We start from the raw sequence: 13,077 nt of genomic DNA, 5'->3' as shown, positions 1-13,077 counted from the left end.
CAGCCCCCACCTCCCCCAGAACAGGGGGCTCGTGCCTCACAGCCGCCCTCCCTCTCCGCTCAGGGCCCGGGTACCTGCTGTTGCCTCCGAAGTGCCTCAGCTATGCCAGGGGCGTTTGAAGAGCATGTTAACATTTCTGGTGTTCCAGAATTCAGCACCCATTTTAACCAAAGCCTTTTATCTCTTTATTTCCCACTCTGGCCTGTTTACATTAACTTCTTCTTCTTCACTATTTGCTTGGTAAGGTCAAGCTAGCTAATTCTAGTGTGTGTGTGTTTTTAACGTCACGTAATGATCACTTGGTGAAGGCAATTGGAAGGACGTGACATTTATCTAAGCTTTATAACATCAGAGGTCTCAAATCAACAAACCATTTTCCTGCCTGTTCCTTCTGGAAAAAGATGATGGCAATAGAAATAGGGTGTGTTTCCTCATCAACCAGCTCCCAGGGTGTCCATGGGTTAATGCAGACTTTTTCCAGCAGCTGACATCCCCCCACCCTGGCTGACTGGCTCAGGAGGGGAAGGTGGGATTCAGGGCTCCCTCATTCCCCACTCCCAGCTTCTGCTGCAGTAGGTTTGAAAGCGAAGCCCAGGAATCCACCCCCACCCCCGTGGATTCTGATAATCCAGATTTGGGGGCTGCTGCTCTAAATCTAGGACTCTGTGAAAAATGGACATTTGTATGAATCCTGGTGTGGTGATAAGAGTCTGATAGAGAGTCAGCATCTTCAGATGAAAACGAAATCTCACTCATGTGGCAGGTACTGGCTGGAGGGAGCCGCACTGGTCCGGTGCACAGGGAACCCTTGGCTGGTGGGGTCTCCCTTGGTCAGGAGCAGGAGCAGGAATGTGGTGAGCCTGCGGGGTACAAGGAGTTAATATCCGTCATCAGTGATGCTTGGAAGCTGGTGCAAAAATTCCTGCTCTCTCACCCCACCCGGGCTGGCAGAGGTCCCCAGCTGCCCACAGCAGTAACTTGGAGGGTAACTCCATCTTTCTTGGTTCCCTCCACTCTCACCTGCCCGGCCTCTTCCTGGTGCTGCCCCCCAACACTCAGCTGTGCACTGGCGACAGTGTGCGTGTAAGCGCGCCTGCATCTTGAATGCCTGTATCTTCCTTGTTCCCACTGCTGCTTTCAGCAGGACCAGGAGGAGAGGCACGAGGCACTTGGTCTCAGGCGCTGACGCTGCCCTTGTATAGGTGGGACCGCGAGCACCTTCTGAAAATGTATGCCTTGGCCTGTCTTGCTTGCTCACCCTGCTCTCGCCCTGACTTCCACGCAATGAGAATACACACATCAGGCACAATCAACCATTCCAAGCAGGTATTTTGTCAAGTGTGTTGTACTTAATGATCGTTCATTGTTTTTCATAGACAATCACCTTCTGAACGGAGGACCCTTTGGCATTCAAACCCCGGGGTACGAGGATCACTCTGCACAGTCAGTGGGTGCCCATGCTGCCACAGGTATGTAAGAATGTGCATTCATCTATTCTAGGATGACAGCAAACATGAGCCTAAAGGCAGCCGGTCTTGGTTGGAAGATTCCAGGTGGGCTTTAAAATAAAAAAAATCCTGTTTCTGAGAGGACCCACAGGGCTGCCGAACCCAGCCCGGAGTTTATTAGCACAGTTAATATCGCATGCAAATAGATTTCGCCGCCTCGGTCATGCCAGTCCATTAATTCAGCCTCTTGTCTGCTACATCTTTATCCCTGGCAGGTTAATCCTGCCAAATGCCTTTGCTGTAGCACGTGTCACGCCGCGCCCACAGCCAACAATGCAGTTTTGCTAATCCTGTTGTATCAGCTTTGTGGTCCTGTCTGGTCAATCCGACGGTGCAAACAGCGCACAGAAGGGTTTTGTTTTGTTTTTTGCCAAGATCTTTCTCCTGCTCTGGCACCCCACACCCCTTCCTTCTCTCTCTTTTTCCCTTAAATATGGTTTCAATTAAATAGTCTGAAAGTCAACCACAGTGTTTGGACAGCTGCCAATGCCAATGCCTTTCAGACAAGGATGTCAAGGCTCTCAGCGGGCCTCCAAACTCTTTCCAGAAGCCTCACCCAGCTGGCAGCTGAATATGCTAAGTGGGAAGGGTTCAAACAGGAAAATCTGATAAAGATCCGCCTTTTCCCAAGCCTTGAAGATGACTGAATGGAGGGTGTTAGTATCATACTCTTCCTCTCTGGTGCCACCACTTGAGTGTCCAGTGGAATCATTCACGTGAGTTATTACAAAAGGTGCATCCTTACCTGCAAACACCTATGCCAGGTATGCACCTGCCACAGGCAAGAGAAGCAACTCCAGGCCCCGCAGCACACTGCTCTTCTAGTCTGTGTCGTTGGAGGCAGGCTCACCCAAGTTCCAACCCCGGCTGGACCACTTCTACCTCTGTGACCTCAGGCAAGTGCTTTCCTCTTCCACAGGATGGGCAAAACCTACTGTATGGGATTGCCCTGAGGGTTCAGGGCCTTCACACACACTAATCACTGAGGACGGTGCTGCCACACGCAGAGCAGACACTGTAAAGGTAAGCGAGTCTTTGCAGAGACTGTGAAATCCACCACCCCTCTCATCCGTAGCTTCCTGTAGCACAGAGGCTGAGCATGGTCACATTCCATGTGAGCCTGTCTTTTAGGGTCTTCAGACGCTGACAGTAAACCTCACTCTCTTGTTGGTGAGTTACAGAAACCTGGCTATGAGAAGCCCTTTCCTGTCTCCCCCCCACCACTAGTCTCTTGAGTTATCCCTGGCAGCTCTGGTGGGCAGGAAGAGGGGCTCTAGGTAGATGAGCACAGGATATGGGAACAGATTTCCAGGGACTGAGTTCTGATCTGCTATTATGTGACTCAGTACAAGGTACTCAACCTCGGAGACTCTTAGCACCCCGATGCTGTGAGGTTTGGCAGGACAAGGTGAACGAGCAGGTGAGAACTGCCTGGCACCCTGCAAGAACAGTCCCTGCCCCATAGGTAACGGCTCCTGTGAGTTACGGAGTATTCTGGAAGGTCCCAGGCCTCCCTCTCCACCCTCCATGCACCTGCCATCTCATCTCCCCTCAGCCGGCATGCAGATGTGAGAATCACGCAGGGAAAGAAGCATAGAGTCTGGCTTCCGATACGAGGTCAGAAGATGAAGCCATGCTTGCTGCCGTTAAACTGTAATCTATCCCAATCCTCAGCTCCACCATCCCTTTTACGTTAGCCTGTGCATCAGCCTTTAGTCTCAGCCCTACGGTGTGTGAGTGGTCTGTAAATGACAGTGCATGCGCAGGTTTAAAAAACTGCCCCGGTGTTTGGACAGAGCTGAATGTAGACATTTTCGTGATAACCTTGAGGGCGGAGAACTAAACCCATCTGATACTGAGTGATCAGGAGAGGCTTCCTGCCCGGGATGTGAAGGGCGAATTCTGCTGCCGGGAAGCGCTGTACATGCTTCCCTTGGCAGCTCAGCCACTGAACACACTCCCATTTCTCCTGGGTCCCGCTAGGCCTGCTGATCCAGTCTAACAATACAGTAAGTTGAGAACTTATGTTGTCCTTGTTATCGGGTTTGATCCTCCGCAGTCATCATCTCATTGAATTCTAGCTGAGGTGAGAGTTTTGTTTTATCGATTTTCTACTTTGAAGAAATGGAGAAATATAAGTACTAAACTACTATTTAAATAAAAAGAAAATAGAGGCTCAGAAATGACAGTGAACTTACCCAAAGCTGCAGCTCCAAAGTGGCTTCAGAGCTGTGGTTTGAGCCCAGGGCTGTGGGTGCTCTGGGCCACTAGGCTACCTAATCCATCTGTGATGTGACGTTGTTTCTTCTACTGAGCACCTGAGTCAAGGGTCCTCCCAAATTACCAGCTCCCTTTAGCATTTATTTTTTCCAAGTTACACCCACAGAAAATGCAATTATTTTCCCTTTCCCTTTATTTTTTGGGTGAATCGTGTTCTTAAGGTTTTTTTTAGGGCGAGGGGTAGGATATGGCCCCCCCAAAAAAAAAAAAATTCAAGACTCCTTTTCTGCAAAAATTAGGATATACTAGCCTCTAGCTGGGATTAGGAAAAACCCCATACAGCCTAAATTTATAGGACAGGTCTTAATCCGATTTTCATTTGCCAACCTCTTGAACAGAATGGGTTTGCAATTCTTCATGCTAATTAAAACCTGATGGAGTCAGGCTACCGGCAAAAATGAGCAGTTCTGACCTTCTAGCCTCCATGGCTCAGGTGCGTCCACTGAGGCACCCCTGTGCATGGCCAGGGAGAGAATTCCTGCTGAGAGGGCAGCCTACCGGCTCAGGTCTGGAGAGGCCTACTTACCTAGTGGAACTCAAACAGCTCTGAACTTTGCTTACTGCAGAAAAGATGGCCTCAGCTTCCCCCTGCTTTGCGGGTGGCAGGATCAATCACACATCCCCGCTCATGGTTAATCTCTCAGAGGCGAAGCTCCTCCTCGGGATGGATCGCTGTAGCTGACTGCAGCCTTCTTGGGGGAGAGGTGGGAGGGAAATAAAGGCCGAGAGCAGAATAAGCAGCACCCGGCGTCTGAGAGGAGGCCGCTCCGTGCCATGGGCTGCAGGAAGCTTCTTTGAGGAGTTGATTGACTGTCAAAAAACTCACTTTTGCTGTAAAGACTCAGCATCATAGAGGGAGTTAATCGTTTCTGCTTTCCTACCACTGTGTGAATTGGGTGTTTAGATGCATGTGTGTTTCCTGTTCTTTTTTAGCCAGATCCAAGTTGGCTCATTCCTGCCTCCTGGGTGGTTCTAGGGTTGCCCTCAGCACTCACGTCCTGTCAGAAGGCTAGGAGAACGTCCTTGGGTTTCTTTACTCAAAAGGTTTTCACTGTTATGATTTCGTACAACTGACAGAAACCTGCTTTTGACTTTGCTCTCAGGACACTGCTTTTCTCATTGTTCACTGAATTTGAAAACACTTTAGGGTTAATTAAAAAAAAAAATTGTGGGGACTTCCCTGGCGGTCCGAGTGGTTAGGACACTTCTGCTGTGGGAGCCTGGGTTCAAGTCCTGGTTGGGGAATTAAGATCCCATGAGCTGCACAGCATGGCCAAAAAGAAAGAAAGAAAATAAATACTGTGGTCATCTCAGTTGCTAGGTTTGGTTGAAGGGCTGTATTTGGGGGCAGTGGTGGTGATAATCGCTGGGTGACAATCCCATAGGCCTTCTTCAGAGTAGGCTAAGCCTTCTTGCCCTTCCCTGAATAATGCGGTTTGTTTCTATTTTAGTAGCCAACCAAAAATGCAGGGAAAAAAAGCCCTTGCTTTAAAGAAACCCAGTTCGGAGAAGCCTCTACTTATGCAAAAACCACCTAAGGGGTGACTTCAAGAGATCTAGGATTTCATTCGTTACAAAGCTGGTTTCCTCAATGCCTTGAATATCGCGCATGAGACACAGACTTCCCGGCGGGGACAGGCCCATGGTGAGAGGTACATCTGCCTTTCCCTCTGAAAAGGGATTTCTTCCGAGAAAGCGCCCCCTCCCCACGAGGTCCCGGAAGACATATTGACAAGGGCAGGATTAAGCCAGGGTGACAATGGGAGGATTATTTCCTAACCTGGTGTGTGACAAACGCCTATTAACAAATGAAGCAGACAGCCCCATCTCCATTTTCTCCCAAAGCCCCTTTCCCCCACTGACCGGAGCTCGGGCATCAACGGGTGACTGACATCTCCTGTCCTGTCGCCCCCCAGGCCCTGGGGAGAGTCCGTCTGGGCTCGGCTGAGCCCCCCGGGCAGAGGTGCCGGCGGAGGGGGTCGGGGCTCCAGCACCTGGCTCTCGGCAGTGCCCCTCATGCTTTATTCTCGGCGTTTCTACTGACAGAGGACAAAAGGGTTTCCTGTCAGACAAAACGCACACCGGGGAAGCTTGCCCAAGCCATTTTTCTCAGGGAAGAAAAGAAGTTGTTGTTTGAAAACCTTCACTGGCACGGAGACCTCCGAGGCCTGGTTGGCCGGCTCTGGCTCTCGGCAGACCTACTTTCTCTGCTTTCAAAGTCCTGCTTCCTCCCGCACTTTCTGGCCGGGGAGCTCCAAGGATGTCCCCCTGCGAGGTTTGAAGGCCTCTGTCACCACAGGTCTGAAGTCTCTTCGCTCTGTGGAAAAGAAGGGAATAATGCCATTTGCGGCAACAGGGACAGACCTAGAGATGATCATACTAAGTGAAGTAAGAAAGGGAAGGACAAATACCATAGGATATCACTTATCCTGCCAGTTATCCTGCTAGGGAAAGTCACTCACTCGTGTCCGACTCTGTGACCCCACGGACTATACAGTTCATGGATTCTTCAGGCCAGAACACTGGAGTGGGTAGCCTTTCCCTTCTCCAGGGAATCTTCCCAACCCAGGGATCACTTATAGGTGGAATCTAATTTTAAAAACATGACACAATTTTTTTTTTTTTCAAGACAGAAACAAACAGATCTCAAAAATCAAACTTATGGTTACCAAAGGGGGAATGTCGGAGGAAGTGATTAGGTTGTGATCAACATATACACACACTATATTTAAAATAACAAGGACTACTGCAGGGCACAGGGAACTCTACTCAATATTCTGTAAGAATCTCAAAAAGAATGGATATATGTATAACTGAATCACTTCGCTGTACAATGAAAACACAACGTTGTAACAACTATACTCCAACAAAAATTTAAAAAAAAACAGCAACTAATGTAGTCTTGGAGGAAGGAAACCTTTGAGTGAAACGTGACTTAACACAGTAGCTAAGGGAGGTTCTGCTCTGAACTCAAAGAGAATGAGTTATCTCTATGTACCAGAAAATACTCAAGAGAAGATAAAGAGGAATAGGCTCATAAGAATGTGTGAATTATCCTTACTTTACTTACCTGCGTAGCCTCGGGTTCACAGAGATGCTGATTCTCACACACGCTCACACCTAGGTTTGCACAGCCGCATGACACCCCGCCACCCCTATTCATGGTCTGTTAGGAGATCGCCCGAACATTATTCGGGGAGATCACTAGCAAAATTGAGAGACAAATCACAAATTTCCTGTGGTTATTAAGCAGTTTCAGGGGGGCTGGGCGCAGTCACCTCTTGGAGGAACCACTCCCCAGATTCTAGAACTAGGCTCATCACTGACTTAACTGGCAGAACATCATGACTGGAGCAGCTTAAGTCCACCTGTGTTATAGCCCCTGAAGAGGACCCAGGTCAGCTAGTGAAGTCCTCCAGACTCCAGCCCCATGGACCACACCTCAAAGATGCCTCCTAGTCCTGGGGGCCGCGGCAGCTTTCCTGCCAGTGGGTGGGGGGGGGGGGGGGGGGGGGGGGGCTCGCATGCCTGGGGTAGGGAGTTATCCAGAGGAGCAGGAAGGTGGTGTGGACCAAGGCAGAGGGTAAAATTTGGGGGTGGGGTGGGGGTCCATGCAGTTTTTCTTTGGCAATACTAAACAACGTCTGTGTGTAATTTTTAACTGATCAAGTTAAACGAGGACTACTTAGACAAACAGGGCTTCCCTGATGGCTTGGTGTGAAGAATCTGCCAGTTTGGTCCCTGCCTGGCTCAGGAAGATCCCCCGGAGGGCTACCATCCATGACTTAGCACCGAAACCACCACCTAGACAAACATCCCTGAGATTCTGCTCAAAGCAAAGCACTTTTGAAACCCTAGATATTTTACCTTAAGCATTTAAAGGTAGCGTGATGAGAAGGGGTCCACAGCAGAGAAAAGATCAAGGACCCCTTCCCCCTAAGGATGTAGATGCCCTGGGAGGGTGGCCATCAGCATGTGTGTAAAGACTCACCCCAACATCAGACCTGTCACCCGATCAAGCTTGCTGCATTCACGTAGCCTGCTACTGCTGCCCACGTGCTCTGCCTTCACTCTGGGCCTCAGTTTCCTTCTTACTAAAACAAGAACAACAATAGCCTTGGACCTCAAAATTGGACATGTGTCTTGCTCTCGGCCATGGCTGCAGTTAACTCCGAGCCCCAATTCTGAGGCCCAGGAAAAAAACCCTGCTGACCTGGAGGCGCTGCTGAGCCTCTCTGTCCTCGTTCTGGACACAAACCGGGATATCCAGCCTCCTTCATTGTGCAAGAAATTTCCAAAACCAGTCATCCTCATCGTCACCCTAACTTCAGACTCAGCAAAGACAATCTTGGGGTTCAACCGAACATCACAGACTGTGTGGCTCAAAATGCTCATTTACTGGATTGGTCATTAACGGGCTCAGAGATCTTCATCATGTATTTGTCTTATATTTTATATTTGCATTGCTGGGTTTTTAACTTTTTGAAAATAATGCTTTGATGTAGAGATTGGGAATAGCTGGTAGGCGTACACATAACATTGTATAATAAATGTGCTCAGTTTGATTGTTGCTTTACAAAAAAGAAAGGATGATCCGCCTTTACCACTGACCTGCTCTCCTAACTCCAGGCTGAACAATTGTTGGGGGGGTGTGTGGGGGGTGGGCCTGAAGGTGGGGAATCCTGCCAGCCGGGGTCTCACTGCCGGATTCTCTTCTGCACATGCGTATTTTTTAAGACGGAGAGACAGGGCACAGCTAACATTATCACAGCACCCTTAAGTGCCTCTTAGCTCTTGTTTGACTCAACGCCTCTAGTGACATGCTTTTATGTGTCTTTAAGCAGAGGTGGCAAGTAGACGAGTTTCCGGTTTAGGGCCCGGGCAGTCTCATCCACCCCACCTCCCCTCACCCCTATTCCACATTATTAGCGAGAAAAGAGGCAGGACGATGACGCAGCACTCTCTAGACCAAGTACCAAGCCTGCAGCCTAGCTGATGCCGCTCCTCTGCCCCCTCACTCCCAGAGGCAAAAGCTGCAGACCTGGGGTCTCTGGAGCAGGGGGGGACTTTGAAGGCAGGCTGGAGAGAAATGGGGGAATATGAGAAGATCCTTTGCAAAGCTTGTCTTTTCAGCTGAAGTTACACCTGCCCTCCATTCCCCTTATCCTCGACAGGTACTAAAAATGGAGAGGGGGACTGAATCATGGTTTTGGGTCCATTTAGCAGATGGGGAAAGCTGAAGCAATGGGGACCAAAGCAAACTTTTCTTGGGGGCAGCCTGTTAACCCTGATGAAGATCACAGGTTGGTGGGGGCCACACATATTTTGTAAATGTTTTTTAACTTTTCTTTGAAGCAAATTTTAATAGTTAATGCTATTTCCTTTACTCCTCTAATGGGTTCAGACTGGCCAAGTGAAAAGGAGATAAAGAATGAGGCAGCTTGTCTGGGCCACAGCACTTATTCAGACTGAGTCAGCAGGAAGTTCAGGGCAGAGGGCTGCCCTTCAGGACTTGGCAGGGAGGCTCATCACAGTGACACCCAGAATGTGGACAGACCTTTTCCGACATTACTTACTGCCTCTTCCACTTGAATCCTCTGTTAACAGGACTATGGTGAGCTTACGGAAGGACATGGGATCATGACTTTGCTTCTTTAGAGGGCGTCCTGAAGTCAGAAGGTGAGCATTGTGGTCACTTCCCCCCATGTGACCCTGGCCACTTACTCATCTAACCCAAGCTTCAGCTGCATCACATATAACAGGAAATTGGGTTATTATAACTGAACAAGACCATATGTCTACGGAAGGCTTTGCCATTTGCAAAATGTTCCCCCCAACCTCTGCCAAGAACCTGTAGCTATGTAACACTGCCCACCTTTCGTGGCAGGTTCTGAGTGTCTGGCCATCTCGTGCTCATCAAATAGAGGGCAGTGTGGCTGGAGGTCCGGGGGGACTCTCACAGAGACACCCTGGTTGTCTGGGGTGGAAGGGTAAAGGTCAGTGAGAGAGATTTTCAATGATTAGCTGACAGTTTCCTCATCTGTAAAAGGAAGACAACAGCAGCACTTATCCTCCTTGGCCACTAGAGGGAGCAAAAGAGCGAATCCTGGGGCTTGACACACACACACAGGCCTGATCATGAATGGCATCCGCAGCGCCCCAGCCAAGGCGGTGGGGTGTTCCGGCCCTCCTCGGGGAGCCCTGGAGGAGTGCTGAACACTTGGAACATTCCTTCTCGGTCACACTTCTTGCTCTCAGTTCAGTATGCCAGAGATGACATGTTGGTGGAACCCATTATGTTTTGGGACGTGGTTTTTCTCCAACGTCAAAGATGAAGGGATCAAAGTAGAAGCGCTCAGTTGATTTATAGCTAGGACAGGCTACAGAATATTTAGGTATCAACAGTAAAAGCAAAGAAAAATAATGGCGTAAGGAAACATTTTACAAGTGACGTTGGTAGGAGAGCTGGTCAGCAATACTGAACAAAGGTTTTGATGGCCACTGGCTAATGTTGCCACCTGTAACGGAGCAGGACCCTCTGGGACCTTCCTGGGACAGACCGCTCCCCCGTATCCTCCGCTGCGGCTCTCTGTGAAGCACCTAGATAACAGCACCTGATAGACGTTTCCTGAGTTGTTCTGAAGATGCTAAAAAAACCTCATCAGATGAAAGAAATTGACACATCCCCTCTGGAGTCTGGCCAACCAGGAAATACTTGCAACAACTTACTGCCTTTTTCCTTTACCTCACCATCCACCAATCCCAGAATTGTGCATGAGCTAATCACATACCCTGGGGCTCCCCTCCTTTGCCTGGCCTTTAGAAACGCTTTGCTGAAACCTATCGGGGACCTTGGGCTTTTGGAGTATTAACTGTCCAAGACTCCCTGTCTGGCACCTTACAGTAAACAGCACGCTTTCCTTCACAGACCACGCGGCCGTGAGATACAGTTTACCGCAACCGGCTGAGTGGACCCGTTTTGTGCTGGTAACACTGCTGTATCTTCTGACACACAGCGACCTCTATCATCCGTATCAAAATCAGTGTCTCAATGGCTGCCTCGCCCCAGCACATCCAGTCTGCAGAATTCAGCCACCCCAGAGCTGACTGGCTGGCTAGTGTCCCCTCACCCCACCATTAATGTGCTTCTCAGGGCCTGAGCAGGGAGTGTCCTGAGTCTGGTCTGGGGACAAGGCGAGAAGTGGGTGTGCAGCACACTCCAACCTGCCAACCTTGCTAAGTCTCTAACGCCTTCCTTCTGTGATACGCCAGGGACACGCCAGAACCGCACTCACCGTAGAATAGTGAGGCCAACGTTCAGCCAACCAACAAAGCCATCTCTGAGAGCCACCTCCAGCTGTCTGAGCGAACATATTACATTCAGACTATTTCATCTTAATTTGCTTAGAATCCATTTCAACCTGCATTCCTCAGGCTTTCCCCCAATATGTGTGCTCAGACACCAAGTCATGTCCAACTCTTTGTGACCCCATAAACTGTAGCCCGCCAGACTCCTCTGTCCATGGGATTCTCCAGGTAAGAATACTGGAGTGGGTTGCCATGCCTTTCTCCAGGGAATCCTCCTGACCCAGGGACTGAACCTGTGACTCTTGCATCTCCTGTGCTGGCAGGCGGATTCTTTATCACTGAGCCACCTGGGAAGTCCCCACACTTCCCCAATATAAATGAGCAAAATCTCGAAGTTCCTTTGGAGGAACGCCCCTTCTGACCTCCTCCTACACCTGTACTCTGGGGACCAGACCTGATCCTGTCCACCTCCCGATGGAGGTCTAAGCTGATCTAGGAGGCCTGGGCCCCACATCTTTTGGCTCCTACTCACCACCAGTGTTTCTGTCTGTGGAGACGGGGAAGTGAAAAATCACTTCTTGGGGAAGTAAAATTTGCTGACAGAGATGCTCAACTCTATTTTGGCGATTTGCCAGAGATTTTACTTTGATTTTTGAAATTGAAAAATCCTTTTGATCAGGAAAAAGTCCCAGAAGACTGTCTTAGGAAATGCCTAGGAGCCCTCTGACCTGACAGTTCTGCTTTTTACACTTGCCTCTGAAATCACCTTTGCAGGCGGGGACTCCACGCTGACCTCCCCAGCAGTGTGAACGCTCACTTTGGCACTCTCTCCAAACGCCAGAAGATCTGGAATTCTTATCAAAGACAGACTGTGAGCTCCGGTCTGCGGAGGAGAGAGCCATGTCCGGGGGCTCTGGTGATGCTTCTGTGCAGTAACCGCCTCTCACCAAGCCTGGCTGTGCCGCGTGGCCCAGGAGCCCCACGGCATTTCTGTTGAAGACTCAGTAACCCGGGGACGGAGGTATCACTCCCTCTCATGGATGAGGAAACGAAGACTCGGCCTCATCCACATGCTTCCCCGGCATCCATACGTGCTCCCAGTGGTAGTGATGCTAAGACAGGGAGGCTGGTTCTCCCTTACCCAGATGGTGAGGCAAGGTTTGGGGGAGTGACAGGGGACGGTGGGCTTCTGGGTCAGTCACAAGGGACACGACTTGGGTCCTGGCCACAGTCCTCCCGCCTCCAGACACTGGCAGGAAGCGTGACCCTTCCTCTCTTAGACTGGCAGGCTGCCCAGTCCCTACTGCTTTCCCAAATTCCCTGGGTGCAGAAGGGAGAAACTCAAGCCATTTCATTTTATTCTTGCTACAGAAGTACCTCCTTAAATGTTGGCTATGAAAAGCCCAGAATTGGCAGCAACACAAACTTTTCAGACTAAGAACTGAAAAGCTCATGCCACTTCTGAAATGTACCTGAGAAATGAATGAACTTCTGCATGCAGAGCAATCCTCTGAGGAACAGACTCAGTTGTCAGCCACCATGTTTGATGTTTTCAGACAAATTATTGACCAAAAGGATACCAAGTTAAAATTTTTTAAACAGTTCAGTGCCAGTGTATAAATGTATAAGAATGACTTCTTTCCCCAAGCATCTTTTAGCAAGTCAGTTCAATCCTGAATTACTTGGAAATAGTGGGCAATAGTTTCAAAGAGTTGGAAAATGTCTCAACGATAAGGCTTTGGTGAGAGAGCGGGGACTGGGTCAGACAGACCTGTAAACTTGATTCTTTGCTCTGTGATATCTTGGGGAAACCACGAGAGTTCAGTCTCTTCATTATAAAATGAGGATGGTAACCCTTTCACAGGGGGCTGCTGTGGGGATCAAACCAGATAAACAGAGGGTCCAAATGCTATTAACTAACAGTGAGAACAGTTGAGCCCAACACAACTCAGTCTCTCTTCTCTTTGCCCTTGGGATTCAC

General features: G+C 49.5%; 1 protein-coding gene across 1 annotated transcript in view; it reads right to left on the bottom strand.

The window, feature by feature from the left end:
* Positions 1-41: 41 nt before the first annotated feature.
* Positions 42-13,077, bottom strand: part of LOC139031314 (serine/arginine repetitive matrix protein 2-like) — a 126,635-nt gene continuing 113,599 nt past the window's right edge. The window contains exons 5-8 of the mRNA XM_070456155.1: positions 5,930-6,105; positions 2,254-5,827; positions 1,385-1,558; positions 42-860 (exon numbers count right to left, since the gene is read on the bottom strand). Coding sequence (XP_070312256.1) covers positions 5,532-5,827; positions 5,930-6,105 — 472 coding nt within the window. The 3' untranslated portion in view covers positions 42-860; positions 1,385-1,558; positions 2,254-5,531. The remainder of the gene's footprint in view (positions 861-1,384; positions 1,559-2,253; positions 5,828-5,929; positions 6,106-13,077) is intronic.

This window comes from Odocoileus virginianus, chromosome 26 (assembly GCF_023699985.2).
Source record: "Odocoileus virginianus isolate 20LAN1187 ecotype Illinois chromosome 26, Ovbor_1.2, whole genome shotgun sequence".
Taxonomy (NCBI): domain Eukaryota; kingdom Metazoa; phylum Chordata; class Mammalia; order Artiodactyla; family Cervidae; genus Odocoileus; species Odocoileus virginianus.
This window is presented reverse-complemented; position numbering and strand designations above follow the sequence as displayed.